The sequence below is a fragment of the Ischnura elegans genome, chromosome 2 (assembly GCF_921293095.1).
Source record: "Ischnura elegans chromosome 2, ioIscEleg1.1, whole genome shotgun sequence".
Taxonomy (NCBI): domain Eukaryota; kingdom Metazoa; phylum Arthropoda; class Insecta; order Odonata; family Coenagrionidae; genus Ischnura; species Ischnura elegans.
Genome location: NC_060247.1, coordinates 12822741 through 12842356, shown reverse-complemented (window position 1 = coordinate 12842356; position 19616 = coordinate 12822741). Strand labels below are relative to the sequence as shown.

At 38.4% G+C, this 19616-nt stretch overlaps 1 protein-coding gene across 2 annotated transcripts in view; it reads right to left on the bottom strand.

Annotated features, from left to right (window-relative positions):
- The window catches only part of LOC124153390 (acid phosphatase type 7), a 40104-nt gene that overhangs the window by 9759 nt on the left and 10729 nt on the right, over positions 1-19616 (bottom strand). The window contains exons 2-4 of one of the 2 annotated variants that reach the window (XM_046526513.1): positions 6648-6651; positions 3681-3875; positions 688-896 (exon numbers count right to left, since the gene is read on the bottom strand). In XM_046526513.1, coding sequence (XP_046382469.1) covers positions 688-896; positions 3681-3840 — 369 coding nt within the window. In that variant the 5' untranslated portion in view covers positions 3841-3875; positions 6648-6651. The remainder of the gene's footprint in view (positions 1-687; positions 897-3680; positions 3876-6647; positions 6652-19616) is intronic. The other variant, XM_046526512.1, reaches the window with a different exon arrangement.

Genomic DNA, 19616 nt, shown 5'->3' with positions numbered 1-19616 from the left:
TTTCATAAAAAAACCACGCCTTGGTGTCACTTTGGGACTTTCATAGGCAATTTTATGCTCCTAGGTGGCAAAGTTTTTGTGTCCGAGACTGTGCAGACATTAAAAATTTCAAATGATCAGCAGATCAATATCTTCCTATGGAATCCAATGTCAAAGGAAAGGCTAATTAAATGCACAGGCAATGCTCTCCGTTTAGAAGTAGATAGCCTCCACAGCACAAAGTTTTAATGCCAGGTTGACATATAAATTCTGTAGCATTAAGGAACATTCATTTGTCACCAAATGAGTAAATTCCACATTTCAAACCATTTCACTTTGGGGGTTAGTAGTGGTAGGGGGACAGCACTTGGCTGATTTTCAGCATGAGTTATCACTGCACTGCACTGACTACGGAGTGATGAGGGTGGCTGTAAGAATTTTATCATGCAAATAGTTCCCTCAGTACACAGAGAGATGCTGAGCAAAACCCCTAAGCCCCTTACGAAGAGATAGGTAAGGTGCTGGGCTGACAAAAAGATATAATGATGCCTAGAATTTGTCATTAATAGATACATGATGTAGCTCACCCACGAGAAATTTTCACTTTTCAATACCACCCACTCTCTTTAGGTACATGTTTGGACTAAAATAATTAGTTTACTGTACTCAATTACAAGTTACTCTCTGTAAAATATGGTAACAAATTACCGTGTTCATATCGTAAGCAAAGTCTCCAACGTGTAGAATGGCATCATACATGCCACGTTGCACTTCTTCCTGAAGTCGAGGAAGAGACTGTGCATTTATGTTTCCCATATCACCGTACACAGCAAGGAAAGGACTCCAGTCAACTCCATCTTTCATTGTAACAAAAGTGTACAGGCTGGACCATCCAAGGGGACTTCCACAATGGTATGCTGTAAAATGAGTTTAGTACTACTCATCAAATATCTTACCATTGCCTATGACTTTTTATTGATGGTTTACACTTACATGTATGCATCATTTTCATCAATATTAATTAGATACATACAGGTTAATTAGATATACCAAAAATAAATACATATTCAGCTTAACTGATTTTAGTTTTAACTTTCAATTAAAACATGAACAAATTTTTATACAGTATGCCATACATTGGATTTTCAATACCACCATTATCATTTTTAAAGCTATTTAATCATTATTATTAATTTGTTTCCAAAATAATTAATTAATGAAGTATGAACTCTGAGATTATTTCGGCATTTTTATGTACAAATTGTTCTTTCAACTCATCTTTCTTACCCTAAGGCAGTGGCGGCTCGTGAGTCAAATGCTAGGGGGGGCGCACTCCACCGGGGGGTCATAATTTTTTTATATTTCGTGTATTTTATTAAGTTTTTACGGCAATCTAGGAATTAAATTTTGTGATGCCATATGTTCCGTTTTTTCAACAAAAATACCTAGTTCTCCTAATAAAGCTTGAATAATAAATACTAAATGCAGTAGACTCTCGGTCATACGGATCGGCTTAGTCCGGACTCTCGATTATACTGATCAATGATCTTGAAGAATAAAAATATATTTGCTGCGATATTATGCAAATACAAACGAAAATACGTAACTTTAGGTTTTAGCGCCTACATTCTTTGTGCGGATATGCCCGCAATACACTTCTGTTTTCCCTTTGCAATAATAATGCGTTATTTGTCAAATCTATACAACATTTGCAATGATTTAGGTAGCAATGACACTTGTAACACCTGAGGAGGGAGGGGAGTGTCACAGACTTCCACTAGGCAACAAACACTACTAGAATGCGCGCGCTTTGCTATTGCAGATGTACACTTTGTTGGCGGTGTTCGCGTTGTTTCTTGAATACAGTATGATTTAAAATCAGTAATTAAACATTTCTCACACATTTTTAACAAAATCTGAAATACTCACATGCCTTTAGTTATATTGCAGAAGTCCATCCTTCTTTCCTTTTGTCCAGCAAAGTGATCAATTACAAGTTCGTTGAAATCAGCGCCGGACAACGATTTCTTTCCCATTGAACGCATGGCAAGGGCACTAGTCTATAAATAAACAAGGGACGACACAAAATAGGCCGACGAAAAATACGACCAAAAAGAACAAGGTGCCTGGACACAGAATTGGGACAATTTTTCCCTATATTTCCCTAAAAAAAACGAGCACTGTTGATTAATTCAAAATTGTCTTCTTGAATGTACACACAGCGCTAAGAAACTTCTTAATCGGCAATTACGCACAGTTAACTCCTCGAAAATGATGTCTGAACTCATTTCACTCCGTTCCTTCCGAGAGTCTTGCCGTTACTCAAGGGAGATGGAAGTCGTGGTCCACTAATGCTGATTCAGCTGACGGACGAATTTAAGGTCAGCAAAGGCATTCAAACAAACAAAGGACGTCACGGACCATCTCCTTGAGTCTAAGATTCATATGTGGCAAACACACGAGACGCCAACGGGTCGCATTTGGAATAACCATGTCTTCGAAATCATTGCCATGATATAATAGAATATAAATTCTAGATCGTAAAAGACGACGACTCTGAGCCACAGATAGGAGTTGTAAGGATCTCCGCACTGATATGAACTCTTGGAAGCCACTTAAATCAGACCGAAGTGGACATTTTCCGTCAGACAGCTACCGCTCTGCCGCTGAGGAATTAGGTGAACATGGCCTAAAAAAACAAGGACGGCTAGAAAAATGATGAACCTACACACAAAAGGTGCGTTGTACGCGGCACTTCTTGACATTCATTGAATGACTCTATTTAAAGTCACGTTTTACGGGTTAAATCATGTTTAATCCTTCACCCTATCACGCACGCGCCTATTTCTTAAATTATAAATCAGTGGGGAATGTTAACTGATTTTTCCTAATACTGCAGGTCTTTTGATAAATTTATCTGAAAAATAGGTACCGCATTTCTAAACATCGGGAAGATATGAATACATTGTTCAGGCCTAAACATTATAATATTAGTTTCCCCAAGGTTCTTGAAATCCGTAATCATAATAGAACTGTGGCAAATACTCGAGAATAGTTTTCCTACATCAATACGGCCTTTAACTGGTTGGATTTTATGTGTTCCGGAATTCAAACACCAAAAAACGCAATCATAATGGGATAATTTATTTTCTGTAGCAATACCTACCAGTAATTAAAAATTAAAATCGTATAACTACACCCAGTACAGTGACCATTCTGATTCCGTACGTCCCTTTTCTGTGGCAGCACCAAGTAGACGCCAGATTATACGCCCGCCGGCCTGCGCAGCGATGTCAACTCACACGTCGCTCTGCGCATTTTCGGACGACGTCCCAAGACTTCCATAAGACACAACGTTAGACGCGTCATAGCACCAGCGGCCCCCACCACTACCACTCTCCATATAACTGCATGGGGATGGATTGGGACGTTCTGGCCAGCGCCCCACGGCTACAAGTACGAACTTCTCGCGCTATTTCTTTTCGTGTTTTTCCAACACTTTCGATGTATGGGACTGAAAAAACACTTTGATTAATCAGATGTATAATTATAAATTAATAGATATTTATTATTTTTACTTTTTCAAATATTTGAGAGGGGCGGCGTCCGAGAGTCCTTATGGGCAAACCGCCACTGCCCTAAGGTAGGACTCTTATCATTAAAGAGAGTCTATCTATGAGTTATACTAAATTAGTACGTACTATATTTTGTTCCTGGCTGTAAATCTACCAGTTTAACCTTATGAATGTATTGCTTCCTTTTTAGTGAGCCTCCATCTACAAATGCAGTAGGTATATCAATAGCTCTTAAGATGAGTCCTCCAATACCATACTCAACCACGGACGCCTCAGTATCATTCATGGTCGACCATGTCACAAATATTTCTGATGGTTTGTCTGGAAAAGAAACAAGGGGCCAAATTAAGTATAATGTCTCATATTTCGAGAGGTTGGCAAAGTCTGATATTTTTCCAATTTAACATTATCAACAATAATAAGGCTAAGGTAAAATTGACTTCAATCGTCATCCATTGACTTAAAGAGGTAGTGATTACATAGTTCCATTCAGACTTATGGTAATTTCATCTGAGAAAGCTGATAGAGATAATGGAATTTGCATCGATGTTGTAACTCATTCATAGGTAGGACAACAGGATGCAACAAAAATCTTTTCTAGGATAAACTTCACTCGTTTCATTGTCCAGAAAATGTGATGGAAGTCAGGCATAAAGCTTAATGCAAAAATATGCCATTTTTTCTCTTGGCTCCAAGTCCAAGTATGTAGTTATTGCTTGCGATTTTGAAGCTGCAGTTTCCAGTTTATTTATGTAGCTGTCTACTGGGATTGTACACGGCTGTCTCTAAGTGAAAAAATCATATTTACCTGGGAGGATCCCTCATTTGAATGCAGCACTTACAATTACTGTGAAAGGGGCAGTAAATTTCCATGTTCTCAATTTATTAAATTACTATCTCCATTTATCATTTAAACATTTATTGCTTTGATCGTTCAAGAATACCGGATATTGTTGCATGATAGTAAAATGCATAAAATCGCTGCAAAATTCTTGTAAATGATGAAAAATGTTTATGAATAATGACTTCAAAGAAAAATATTAAAATCACGCAATGCACAAGGACTTGAAGGTACCATGACAAAGGGATTAAGTTGACTCAATGACATAAAAAAATTTGGCAACATAGTAGTTGACATCATTGTATCCACCAAAACTGGAAGATACCATTCAAAGATTCACCTGCTAACATTTTAAATTGCATGACATCAGTGGTAAAAAGCCCATGATCACATTAACACATTACTATAAATTTGTATCAAGTACATATTTCTGTATTATGTACTGTAGCAACTATGACCTACTCATAGGAAATGGCTGCAAGAAAAAGCTAGAGATATTTCATAGATAACGAAGTATGTATTACAAAATTCACCCATTTCACATGTATACCAGAGTAAAGAAATATGTAAATACTGACAGGAAAATATTCACCAGGTTTTGATGAAACACAAACGGTCTGAGGAATGCTAAACCTGACTCAGTATCAACAAAAAATTTCTTCCATTTTTAAATTCTTTGGATTTCCAGCAGTTAGCCTCACTTTGAAACTTACACATCCATTTTTAGAAGCTGTTGGTATGTGAATTGCTATGAAATTTCTGAGGGCGTGGTTTATAATTTACTAAGAAGTTAAAGGATTCCATGATGGACAATCTAAAGGCTAATGCTCCAAAGTAATAGAAGCTTGGAGGGCACATAAAGTTTCAAGGCCTAAGAAATAAGTCATCCATTAAGTCATCTATCACAGCCTGTGAATGACTCTTTTGGCTCACCCAAATCGTCAATTAAGGATTTCTGTGGTGCAAATGCTATTTTCAATGAGAAGATTGGGTTCATATGTTCAGGGAAAAATTCCATTGACTGTAGTCCTCAAAATATAAAAATCCAAAATTCTTCAACATTTTCACTGCAGCAGCATGACCCACCAGTGGGTCACACTCTTGCCCGACTGGGTGGTACCATGTAAAATGGTCCATGACTTAAAATCAAAGAAATCCCGTCGGCATGCAATTTTTGTATGAAAGGATAGGCACACAGTGGCCTATATCGGAAAAAGCTGGTCGAAAGTCATTTTTTCAACTTTTTTGGAGGAATTTTTGAATGTACTATTCGTATTCTACACTATATTATCTATGATATAGGCTAGTACTACGACTGTTTCGTGGCTCATTGTAGTATGTAGAACTTGGCAAATATGAGTCCTCCGGGATAAAAATGCCTGACACGTAAAATCTCTTATTTTTAGCAAAGTTCACCTTCATAAAAAAATGTTTCAGAAAATTTATGAACTTGAAAAAAATACAGAACATAAATTGGTACCTGCTTGTACAAATACTGATGAGTCTGTTTTATTTCCATAGTTTTATAGTTTGAAAGAAAAATGTTTTATGGTATTTTTAATTGAATTTTTAAATACAAATAGCAATATCATTTTGGGCACCTCCCCCCGGATATTTTGACGTGCATTGAAAGCATATAGTCTATAGCAAAAGAAAAATCTTGTGATTATTTGCGAATTTGGCCTTAATATGATTTTATGTAGAATGGTGCAATGTTCTGCTGTGACCGCCGCCAGGCCGACCGGGTGGCGGTATTGCGAGTGCGAGGTGTATTCCGAGGAAAGGTTACAATGTCAGGTTTCTTTGATGTTACAGTTCCACTTGTTTTTCAATATGGGATCTACTTATAATAGATTTTTATTTTTTAGTGCATTTAGGGCTTTCCAGTAGCCCCAGTGTACGATATTCAGTGAGGCTTGATGTTCATCAGAAGTAATCTTTAGAACAGCAACAGTGGCGAATATAATCGAACTTATGACCTGTGCAACCTATGTTCCAAGAATTTCTGGATTTTTAACTTTCTCAATATCCAGACAACCCTTTCGTCATCATCCATTGGGAAAGCGGCCTCTTCAAATGTATTTCATTGCACGCTAATTCACTGGAAGCCGCCACACGGTCAGAAAGGAGTATTGCTGCCAAAAAAGGTACATAGTGCCCGGCCGCAGTTTTGTTGCTCTGCAACGAGGTATACCCGATCTCATATTTGTCCTTTAAGTTTATATTGTGCTAGGAATAAATTGCTCTCTGACCACCCTTAATGTCTCCGCACACAATCTTCTACCGATATAAATCAAAGCTCAGCAAACGTCGGTCATAATTCTTCAGCGCCACTCACAACAGCCATACATGGTTTGTAATTTGTTCCCTTACAATCACTATCATTTCCTTAACTTCACTGCGAGACTTACCTTTATCTTTATACACTCCGGATGCTTGAAATATACAAGCAATCAACCATACTGGATATCAGTTATTAAAACATGACATGATGCCTTTACTTTGTATGAATACAAGTTGTGTGCCTTTCTCTGGTTCTTGACAATCGTTAACAAGTTTCGAAAAAATCAAAACAAGCTTCGATAGCTTTGTTAACAATCACATTTGCAATAGTCACAGATTCAAGAGTGCGGACAACGTTTGCATTTGTGCAAGTCATTTTGAGATATCCTTCGTGGATACTTTGAGTGATATTGAGTTCAGCCAGAAATTAGTTGAACTATGTGATTGATGGAAGGGATAAAAGTGACGAACTTTACTCTACACGAAAAATTTATTGATCGTAAAGAAAACTCCATATCCTTCAAGAAGGAATATGTCACGGATTATTTAATCTACATGTTTAATTTGAACAAAGATGTGAAAGCCAAAAATACTATGGCCATTTTCACGAGAAAATATTTTTTCCCTAAATATTTTATGAAATGGGAACAGAGTCATATATCGTACCGCTGGTAACTCAAGAAGTGGAAAGCTAATTTATCCCATTTTTCAATCAAAAATTTCCATCTATAAGGTTTCATGAACTTAATAACATATAATGGATTTTTTTAGGATAGACCTAGAGACGGAAGCAAACAGGCGATGGAAATGAAGAAGAAATGAATTCAGGCCATATTTAGAACGAGAATGGGTCTCAACTTTGACTTCTCTAAATAAGGCTACGGAACAAGCAATGATGGAAATGCGGCAAGAAGTTTTTTTGACGATGCAAAGTTATCAGCTGAAATCACTGGTAAGCATTCCATTATGGCAATGCCGAAGTTTCTTTTTTTATGTCTGTCACTTTCATTAAGGGGTGAAGTTTCATGAGTAATGCTAAAAACTCCATGATATGTAGCAATTTATTTTATGATAGAATAACGATAGGATAAAACCGAACTGATATTTATATATTTCTATTAAAGGAATGAATCAGAATCTTATTCTTCGGTTTGCTGTGATTTTGAAAGTCTGGTTGGCCAGTGGTTTCCATATCAATGAGGCTCCATTCACAAAAGACTGCTCATACACAGCAAGCTTGTACGTGAAACTTTATGCATGGTATTACAAGCCACCGGTGGTTCACAAGCTACCGATTCATGGGGCAGCCATTGACAAGGAAGCCATTCTTCCCATTGGTATCCTGTTAAAAGGGGCGATGGAAGCCAGGAACTAAGATATTCGACGTTTTCGGGAGCAGCACACACAAAAATCCTCGAGAAAGGCAACTAATGAGGACCTTTTCAGAAGGCTGCTTCTAACGTCCGATCCCTTTCTTTCAAATATTTTAGGCATACAGAGAAAAAAATGAAGCCCTTGTCAGCAGAGGTACGAAGTATCCTCAACGTGGATGATTTACCAAGTGATACTGATGAACTCCCAGACGATGATTTTGAGAGCCTGTAACTGCTTATTTAATAATAGCTGATACAACCATAAATAACCTTATTTATTTGATACCCCACCCTCACCAAACAACTTGAAAGTCACTGATCCGAATTTAATGTATGCCTCGAGGGCATTGACCATATATTTGATGAGCATCAGTCAACACCTTGAATGAAAAATTGAATATAATGTTTATTTTTAACATTTAATTGTTTAAATAAATGGCCATATAAAAATGATAATATCAAAGTTACTACAAATATGACTCCAAATTTGGATTTAGTGGACAATAATCTTATAAAATGATACTTCATAGTGACTAATAATAAAAGCAGTAACAATTTTGACCTTTTTTCGATTTTGGATTACCTGAGTGTAGCTCCGAGGTAACTCCATCTGACACAGTCTAACGCTCAAGAAGTTAGTAGCCTATAATCCCATGCCTCATTCTTGAGGCGCTGCCTGGGCAGGGCCTCTCCTAAGCTTCAGTGGATGCAAACGGTGGTGTCACTTCTCTCTTCCCCTGTACCCGCTCCTATTGGCGAAAGGTCTCCAAGTGCGGTACCACCATGTTCTTCCATGTTACCATCTCTAGGCACTGGCTATTACGGGAGCCTAAGCGTGAGTCAAGGGTGGGTCACGCATAGGCTCTGCAGAGGACGTGTTAAAGAAATACCATTTGAACTAAGTACTTGAAACATTTTCAAAGCTCACATTGAGAATGGCAACGATAAACTGTCGTGAAAAGTCATTTTTTGCATCATTATTTTATACTGGCAATACTTATTTACCCACCGTAGTATATTAAAAAAGATGTGTAACATCAGGGGAAAACATAAAATTACAAGGCGATTCAATTCAACTGAGAAATAAGTATTCATCCTTTGATTTCAATATTACATTTTTTTGCTTTAGGTAAGAACTATACGTCTTCCATCAAGTCGTTTGTTTCGATTAAAAAGCAAAATAATGATTGAGTTCGCTCTATAGTATGAACCGAGTATATTGCATTTTTGAGACAGACAAATTATTTTTCATCGCTAAGTTCAATTGAAATGATCAGCATTGGATAATATTTGTAGTAAAATTTTCTTCCAGTGAAATCCTCTACCATGGCAGTGGAGGGACTGCTTCAACGATACGTCCCTTCGACATCCGTCTATCTGGTGTTTTTGTAGTATTTTGTACAACTCAAATCTTGGTTTTGAGAGTTTTCTGCAACACCTGATTGCATAGTGCAGTTCACTGCAGTCAATTCAAGTATTCAACTCATAAGGTGTGCTTGGGTTGTGCTACACTGGTTATTCGATAGGGAACAAATATAAAAATAACTAACGATTGTTAAACACGTTCAAAAAACAACTTTCTGCACAGCATTTTAATTATTAGGGGAATCTTTGAGCCTCTTGGAAATGGAAAATTGTTTTTTTAAATCAATTGGAGTTATTAAAAAGCTGTGTGGAATGTACAAAATAGTTTCTTTTGATGTGCTTAACGCACTGAAATTGCATGAAGTATTGCCTTCATCAACTAATTTAACTAACACCTGTATGTACATTCGCATTGGAAAAAGGGTGCTACACCTTGATTACTGCACCAATTGTGTCACAACTCTTGATACAAACCCCACGATTGACATCATAGATACTCTCCTAAACTGATCCTAAAGACTGAAGTTAATCATTCTCAAATTTTTATTTTTTAAGGACAATTTTAAGCCGTGTCCCAACTCGTTAGCCATTAGGCATCATGTATTTAGCCAGCCAGATTCTGGGCAGCCAACCACAAGGGAGCATGAATTGGGACATCCTTACGGAGGTGCTGCCATCTACTGGGCACTAGGCCAATGCAAAACACGAGATAATCGGAATGATTTGAACAAATGATGAACAAAACCCACCCTAAATTGCTAAAATGTGATTTTGAGTATTAGATATCGGAGAAGAGTATTTAATCATAATTTTAGTATCTTAGACAACCTTTTTGTAATAGTAAAGTAGGGGTATACTTTCAAATTCGTATTTTTAGTTCCGTATGGTTTTGTTAAAGAGGTTTTAGCTAAGTTTGTGGCGAAATGTTAACGTATAGCCCTTTTAAATGGTTTGTAATATTTAAATCGTCTCTCAACCAAGTACTTTTTTGAATTCCTTATATTTTAGCAATTTAATTTTTAGTTTTTTTTTATTAGAACAGGTCTATTTAGTCTATTCAAACGGTTACCGTCTGATTTGGGATTTATTTTCAAAATTTATTTAACGTATGGTTTACGTACATAAATCAGGTTTCGGTATCATCTTTTAATCACCATACATTTTAATTTTTGTTACTTATTCCGATTCCAATTTCGGGACTTTGTCCAATAACATATAATAATAATTGTTTATTCTTACGGGTGTTAACCTAATGTACAAAAAGTGTTAAATAAGAATTTAGACATAGTGTTACATAATTAAGAATATATTAGAAGCATATAAACATCGATAAGCATTATTTAACACGTTAGAAAAGTAAACGGTAGCAAAAGATAACATGTGATCGGTATAAAAAGTTATAAAATAACATATACATACACAAGAAGCATATAAACATTAATTAGCATTAAAATTAACGCCGCCTTCTCTTTAACTAATTTCTCCGTAATTCTTACACTTCCATTAACGCAATTTCATTATTATAAACAAATTAAAAATTAATAATTATTCGAACAAGTCTCAAAATATCAACACTACTTGCAAACAAGTACTATCCCTTGTTGACAGCCATGATGCCCTTTCTCCTGAAGACGCTTTGCACGCTTTGAATCATGGGAAAAGTGGGGCGAAGGATGCACTCCTCGATGCCTAAATCTGGCGGCCGCGTTAGCTGCCTAAATTCCCTCCCTTATGCTGGCTAACGAGTTGGGACATCCTTCCAAGATGGCGTCATGGCTAAATCCTGGAATTGGCATAGCCAAATGGCCAATTGGGACACGGCTTTAGTAATTTAACATTCAGCAGGGATTTACCATCAGTAGGGGAAAGAAAAAACTTAAGGACAGTCCACGAACTTTTAAATTTTTATCCAAGATTACGAACTTTGACTAGTAAACATAGTGCATCCCTCACAGGATTATCAACCAACCGCGGGCCACCCACACAGATGCAAACTTCTACTACAAGAGATGCTATGGTGGTATATGGGTTGCCTATCCTGGTTTTATTTATTTTTCAATTCGGGAAAAATCAGAAGACTATACAATTCATTAAATAAGATAATATTTCGTAATACTGAAATCCATCTTTGGTTTGTGCCGAAGGGACAGTCTACACATTCCACCTGCCCGAAGGCCTGGCTGTCACTCCAATCATGCACCTGTGTCTTTTCTTCATCTTCACCACAAAGATAATGATGATACTCTATGATTTTCATTCCTCACATTAAGGCATGGATTCTTTCTTAAATATATTACTAAATGTTATCCGGTTATAAAGAATGGATGTGTTTCTTCCACGTGAGTCGGTGGCATACATAAATACAGATAACTATATCGAAAAATGGAGTGTGAGAAGATAACTGCCACAAGACTAGTGGTCTGCTAAGCGGACGTATCGCGGGAAGTCTTGACAAGGAGAATACTTTAGGGAGGGCGGGGGGTTAAGCTCACAGACCCCTCCCCCTCCACCTTGGCGACGCGCCTGCCGGGGAGATAACAATGATTCGTGCACGATGTTCTCATTCCTGTGATCACAAATAGCGAGATAAAAGAGCAGAGGCAGCGCACCACCACGTGGGATTACGACCCACAAGACACGCGCCACATCGCAAGCACACATTGTGGCATTTTTTTATTTTTCTAAAAAAATTGTTTTCTTCCAACGACCGAACGTCCGAATGTATAGTCCCGGGCTGTTGGTCCTGTCAGACCATCCTACCGCCGACCGCCCTACCCCGATTACTGTGGCGTCGCAACGTCTGTGCCGTTATCGGCTATTTTTGCAATTAATTTGAGGCTTGATCTTGCCAAGAAACTCCATGAAACACACTTCGCCCGTCCTCAAATAATTTCGGGAATCATTTCCATCCAATTCTCGAAGTATATTCATGTGGGTGAAACTTCAAGAAGCCACTTCTTCGCCCATACTCTTCTCTTTTTTTCTGATGTTATCAATGAGAACCTAATTGGCTAAAGCTAAGCCCATTTTTTCATTTTTCGAAAATTACGGAGTCATTGACAGCAAAAGCCGAAACCAACTTCACTCCACGCGATCACGTTGTGTACTGAGGAGTATTTGGTAAATTGGTCGGGTCGGGTGGATTGGTTTGGACGTCTGTAGAGCTGACCCCGACAGGGGTAGTCAGTTGTGTCGGGTGATCGGGTCGGAACGTGTGTAGCGGCTTTGCCGAAAGTATTTGAGGTCCCGAATTGGCATAATGCCGCTGAACCACGCCTCCGCATCAGGAAACAGCAAATCCTCTGCGTTGGGTGGGCGGGACTTCTCTTCTGTGAGGTCAAAAAGGAGTATTTCGCTCATCGAGGAAGGCTATTTGACCAGCAAAGTAAAGTTTTATGATGAGTTGCGCACGAGTCTTGGCCTCGGAGCGAGCGTGAATTGTTCTTGAGCTACGAAGTATTCTGCTCATTCGAAGCATTTATCATCCGAGGAAAGTATTTTTACGCCCAATTCGCAGTTACAGTAACAAAATGGACGACAATGATATTTTTCATGTTTTTTTAATCAGTCTAATGTGACGCGTACAGTAAACGTTATGTTAGACGGTTAAATATATGACGTGTGGTCAGATAATAACGGGAATTTTGAAATTTCGCGTGTTTGGAGAGTTCGACTGTCAAAATTTTTTATTACCCAGGTATCCATTTTCCCGAAGTAAAATAAAATTTTAAGCAGTATTCATTGAGTTTAAAACAAATTCATTTGATGTAATGTCAATCCTGTGTATTGCGTCTGTGGCAGCCGCTAAGGTTAGACGTGTTTTTGTAAGCTCAGCAATTTTAAGCTCTCACTTCACTGCTTGATTGTGAATATTTGGGCAAAAACAATACTGTAACAATGCCCCGGCCTCCACATTTGCCAGAAAAAGCTCCGTACGTGACTTTTTCCTCTTTCCAAAAATTATGAAAACCATTAAGGGACGTCGTTTCACAAGCAGAGATGACATTTAAAAGAAATCGCTGTCAGAGCTAAAGGCTATCCCAAAAATAGAGTTTGAGAAGTGTTTCGAAGATTGAAAGAAGCGCTGACACAAGTGGCTCATAATATCCGATGAGGACTATTTTGAAAGCGAGAACATTAATGCTGTAGAATAAATAAATCTTTTTTCACTAAAATCCCGTTATTTTCGTACAAAAAAACTACAGCGAGGTAAACATTGAGGATTAATTTAAAACTTTTAGATTTTTTTTAGTTTTCCACGCAATTTTAAAGTATTAGTTTTTTCGTCATTTTTTATGCTTTATTTCCGATACCCTCGCAAAATTAGACTATTTTCGGCCAGCGGAATGCGATAAAACTTTATCGAAACCAACCCATCATTAAAAAAAAAACAATTCCACTTAATGTAATGTCAATCTTGTATGTTGTGGACAGTGCGCCGTATAAATATTTTAATAAAATCTTTTTAAAATTTTAATCCTCCTTACCATCTTAATCACTGGCCATTATCTACTATAGTTCGTTAATATCGCCGGATTAAAAAAAACAACAAGATAATCCAGTTATGAGCATTGTTTCATGAATTGCTGGCTCACAAAGATCCCGTGTTATCAGCGGAAAATTACAAAAGACCCATAAATCCACTTATGGTGGGCAATTAAAACTTATATGAAAGGCGATTATCCTAGTTTAGCCATGCGTTGGGCTAGGCGATGATGCTTGAGGCTGCATATTGGGAGAATCTACTCGTTCGCAACATAACGTCTACCTGAGGAATTCACTCTTGAAAGCAAACAGAAATATGCACAATTAGAATTTTGGTATATTAGCCAATTCACCATTATTGCAATAATTTCATTAAACATAGACCTTGCATATTTCACCAACAGTCAAAGAAGGAAAGAGAATGCGTGTTGTTTGATCTCACAAGGACTTCGGGGAAGCAAACAAAGCTTAATTTGGAGCTCTTTTTTTTTACTAGAGTTTAAAGAACACCCTCGGCTTCCGTGAAAATCCTATGAGATTCAATCTCCCTAATGCTAGTTTGGATAGGTGAGGGTACAGCTCCACAAACACAGCCACAGTGCATTAATTACACATTTTCAGTGTAAGAGAGCAGTACCTTTCCCTTGGCCACCTCGTACTATGAGGATTTTTAAGTTTTCGGGAGTACGAAGACTTTAACACGATATTTGAACCTGGGGCATCATTAGCAAAGCACAGTGATCACCGCTGACACGCTCCTCAAATAAAAAACAAAACATGACTAATAATACGGCGATGCCAATCACGATAATTTGCTCTGAATCAGTGGCGTAACGGCGTAACTATGGGGGATGAGGAGGGTAGATTCCCATCCCCAAGACCTCAGAGAAATAAAGTGGTGGGCAGCTGTGGCTCCTAATAAAGCGGCGCTGTTAAAGCGAAAAGTGGTGTATTACATTGCATTTTACTGCATCAACTGGCAACCAATAAGTGTTCCTACAGCACGATTAACAGCGCTATAGTTACTAAGAAACTCAGGTGTTTATCACCAAACGAACGCATCCGAAAAATACGTAATTTTGATGGGGGATATTAAAAAATACAGCAATTTTGATGAATTATCTTGATGTCGTGATGGTAATCCTTAGGCCGCTTATAAATAAGAATACAATCTTGAATTTAATACTTCCCAGCTCATTAATTTGTGGAGTAGTTTACTCCGTCACAAATTTTCTCTTAAATTATTGAAACTGCTCCATTAATTCGAGTAAACTTTGTTAGAAATATTTCCTTAAAACCTACACCATTTGCTCAAAACTAAGACATGGGTTGTGTTGAAAGTTACCTCCTCTTAAATTAAATTTTAGAAACTCCAATTATAAGAACGTCCAATGATAATAGAATCACAAATAATGGAATGTGTCCTGATAAAAACACAAATGGTAATTTCCACACTATTTAATTTAACACCCAATGGCCGACCATGGTTTCAACACTGTGTCATTTTCAAGGTGACAAGACAAAGACACTAAGTTTTGAAACCATGGTCGGTCGTTGAGTGTTAAATTAAATAGTGTGGAACTTACCATTTGTGTTTTTATCATGGATATAGCAAACTTCCACTAACTCAAGCCTGAAACGATTTATACGCATGGAATGTGTCGACCCATTGCTATCGTGCAGTGCCGTTCGTGAGACAGTGAACACTACGTCAGTAATCTACGACTCATTAATATGTATTTTTAGATACACCTTATGCAGTCGTATTTTTAATATACATATTACTGTGCCGTAGGGTGTTTGCAGAGAAGAGAAGATAGACGTGAAAGAACTGAAAATGGCTAAACAAAGCTGCCACTGACTGTTGCACTTCCCTGCGGATCTCATTGCTAGGTGGCGTTTGCATGGCTTCCGGCTCCCTGCCGCGTTCGTTGGCTTCACGGTACGACAGTTTTACGGTGGAATACTGACTTCCTGCAAACCTCAAGTGAAGTGTCGCTGAAACTTCCGCATAAACATCTAACTGTGGCGTCATGAACAGAGAGCGGTATTTATGAAGGCTAACACCATGACCATAGTCATGACTAATGTCACGGAATAATGCCATTGAAATGACATCATCTTGCATTTTCCTCGAATCCGATTTTAAGAATTATTTAAGATTGAGACTATGGAAATTAAAAATACAATATGTGTAAATAGAGCAAAAATTTAATACCCGGCACTAATAATACACAGGTATTTAAAATCCAGAGCAAAAACCGCTCGTAACTTGAATAACCATTACCAGAGTGGACTTTGTCCTGCAGCCACCCATACCCTGAATTAAATTGCATTGACACTAGCATAATGAGAATTCCATTCTTCGAGAGTCAACTATTGCGTGGCGATTCTCGGTAGGAAACTTCCGTACTTGCCGGAGTACTTAGAACATTTCTCGGCCACCTCGAAATGGTATTGCTCACGTCGTTCATAGATTTGAACTCCTTGATCCATCATCATCTGACTTGAACATCTTTCGGATCATGTATAAAAAGAAACAATACGGAGGCTCATCGATTTCAATCCGACCGCTGTATCTCCTACTTTCAAAAAAGGAGATATCCGTACTGAGCTGCGTAGAGACACGTGTTGCATAGATAAGAGACCTTCGGTTTCATCTAGAGAGGGGTATCCAATTTACAATAGATAAAATGGTAATTATATTCGGACCCCCACTGCTGCTGTGAGGCAATCCCCTCAAACTAGTCCCCCCCTCTGTCTCTACCCTAGATAATAGTGTGGTGTAATTTGATGAAAGCTTCCAAGGGCTTACCCACGATCAAAACTAGGGGGGGGGGGGAGCAAGCCATGGTTGTTGCGTAAGATTGAAGCATGGAAAAGGTGAATTAAATCAACGTTTTAAGGAAACTGTAACAGCTCTTTATTAGTTTTTAAAATCATTTGCTTGAAAAAATATTATTTTCCTGAAAGACATTTGCGAATTTTGCTTCTAGGGGGTGGGGGGGGGGGGGAAAGCTGCCCCTCGCTGGGTACGCCCATTAAAGTTTCAACATTTCCATGCCACCCCGCCCAATTATACTATATACCTGTATTACACTCAATTCCTCCAATAATTCGCGGTACTTATAGCGTATCGTAAAGGAAAGACAAATGGCAATATATACAACAGTTTACATAAGACTCTATTCCACCCGGGTTTCAATGACACTTCATGATCTTCAGGCGAAAAAAATGACGCGGATTCAATGAAAATTTATTTAAATATTTTGGTACTTACATAGCATACGGTATCTTTCCATTTAGACGCCAAACAGATATTTAAAAAAAATACCATATGATACGCTGAAATTTTTATACCATCAGTCGAGAAAATTAAGACTACGAAATCGAAATTAAACCACGCTGGCAGGGATTTCACACAAAATATGCCAAACATGATGACTTGCGAACATGTTGTCCATTGCTGGCGCTTATATTCCACCCAAAAGGAGGAATCTGAACGAAACAGAATATATTAGACGCACCATCCAGCAATCCTTAAAATAATTTCATCTCAATGCTTCAAATGGAAACGTAGGAACGCGTTCGACGATGAAGCAGTATCACCTGCACTCGGTGTTCCTGTCCCAACGAGATTGGTTTGGTTAGATGAGGGCAGATCTTACTTGGGGGTATCAATTAGCCCCACTTTGTTCACACTTATTGCATTTAGCACGACCTTCGCCACATGTGCCAATGTGGACTTGTTAATTCAACATCTTGTTTCGTAAAACCCATCCCGAAGTTCGCTCTGAGAAAATGGCTTGGTGGTGGAACTGGTTAACACGCCCGACCTGCCAGTGGCGGATACAGAAAAAACTCAAGGGGGGGGCGCAACATATCTTGAGTTGTCTTTACTTTTATCGTAATAAAAGATGATCAAGTCACAGGCAAAGTATATGAAAATTTTATTTAAAGTGGTTATAAACATGTAAAAGACAATGCCATCTTATGATATAAAAAAGTTACAATTGTGGTTTTGCAATTTTCGGCAATACAAGCGGACCCGCAAGGGGGGGGCGCGCGCCCCCTGCGCCCCCCATCTGTATCCGCCACTGCGACCTGCCCGTCTATCCGTCCTCACCGTCTGACCCGCCTGACCGTCAATCGGGAGATCCGGGTTCGAATCCCGGCTAAGCCAAATATTTTTTCAGTTTCCTTGTGTGTATTTAACTTTGCACCCGTGCGCGTGACTGTGTTCAAAGTCACTTGTTCCTGCAGTGCTTTGTCTTTAGAATAGGGTGGTTTTCTATTATTTTTTTATTGCCTAAATCGAAAGATTATTACTCCTGGAGTCCGAATTTCACACTTTTAGATTTTTAAATGACGATATCTATTTTTCGCGATTAAACGAAAAGTGAAAAATTTCAAGCGCGCGAAAACGCGACGGCTAAGTAGAAATGATGGGAAAAAGTCCGTGTGACGTATTTCTGGTTCCCCCGCCGCACAGTGGTCCCAAATCGAAAAAAGCTGGCCAAAAGTCGTTTTTTCGAAATTTTTCAAGGAATTTTTGGACCTTATATTCGGATTCTACAGGATATGGTCTAAAAATTACACTACTAAGTTAGTATTTTTGTTCATCAGAGCGGCTGCAGTGATCCGTCAAACATGGAGCATTCACCGTAAAAATCACAGTTGCGTGAAATCGGTCGATTTTGATGGAGTTCAGCGTCATGCAGGACAACCTTTACGCGATATATTTGGCCAAAAAACATTTTTAACTACAAATATAAACATTATTACATAGTGGGACATAAATTTTATTCGGATTTTACTATGTTTGCTATTTTATATATATTTAGTAACTTTTAGTGTTTTTTACCCGAATTTTCAAATAAAATGTACAATATCGTTTAGAGAGGCACGTGAATGCACGGTGTCTTTTGCACCAATACAAAGGGAAAAGTATATGCAACGCAGTAGTGAACAAAATTTTTGCTACTAGTTGCTACTCCGACGTCAGCATTGATTTAACTATAATGATGCAATGCGCTGACGCGGGCGGCAGCCTGGCTGGCGCGTGGTAGGGCTCGAGGAAATCCAGTATTTATGGGTGTTATTCAACATTGTTGGATATTTTATTTCTACAAAAAATATTTACCCTATGAATAAACATCTCTTGCCATACGTAGAACATTTTATCATTAATAGTTTCCCCTTGACCTTACCTTTTATTTACGCGTGCCCATGCTCTCATAAAAATTGCTTAAGGACTCGAGCGGAAGGATATATTTATGGAACGAAAGTTCGCAGCTATGCTTATAGTAATCCTCAAAAACTTGAATGCATTCAAAACAAAAAAGAATCCCTCAAATGCTACTCCACCCTTTCCTTCCATTAGACGGATTAGTTTTTGCCCTCACGCGGCACATTGTCCCTCTGTCGCCTCCTTAGCGGCCTCCTCAACCGCATGCAGGGCAAACGACTGCCGAAAAGGCCTAGGCTATTTATTGCGCCCATTGGGAAAACACAACCACCGCTCTCTGTACACTTCTTATGAATTGCACTTTGGCCACCGGGGATGAACGGAGTAAGCCTTTTCACCCTTTAAATGTGATATTTCCTAGAAAATGGAGACAATAGCATCGCGAACCTCACATTGTGGAACCCCCAAATTACTTCTAGACATCGCTTGCCCGAAATTTTCCCGCCAAAACTCTGTTTTAGTCAGAT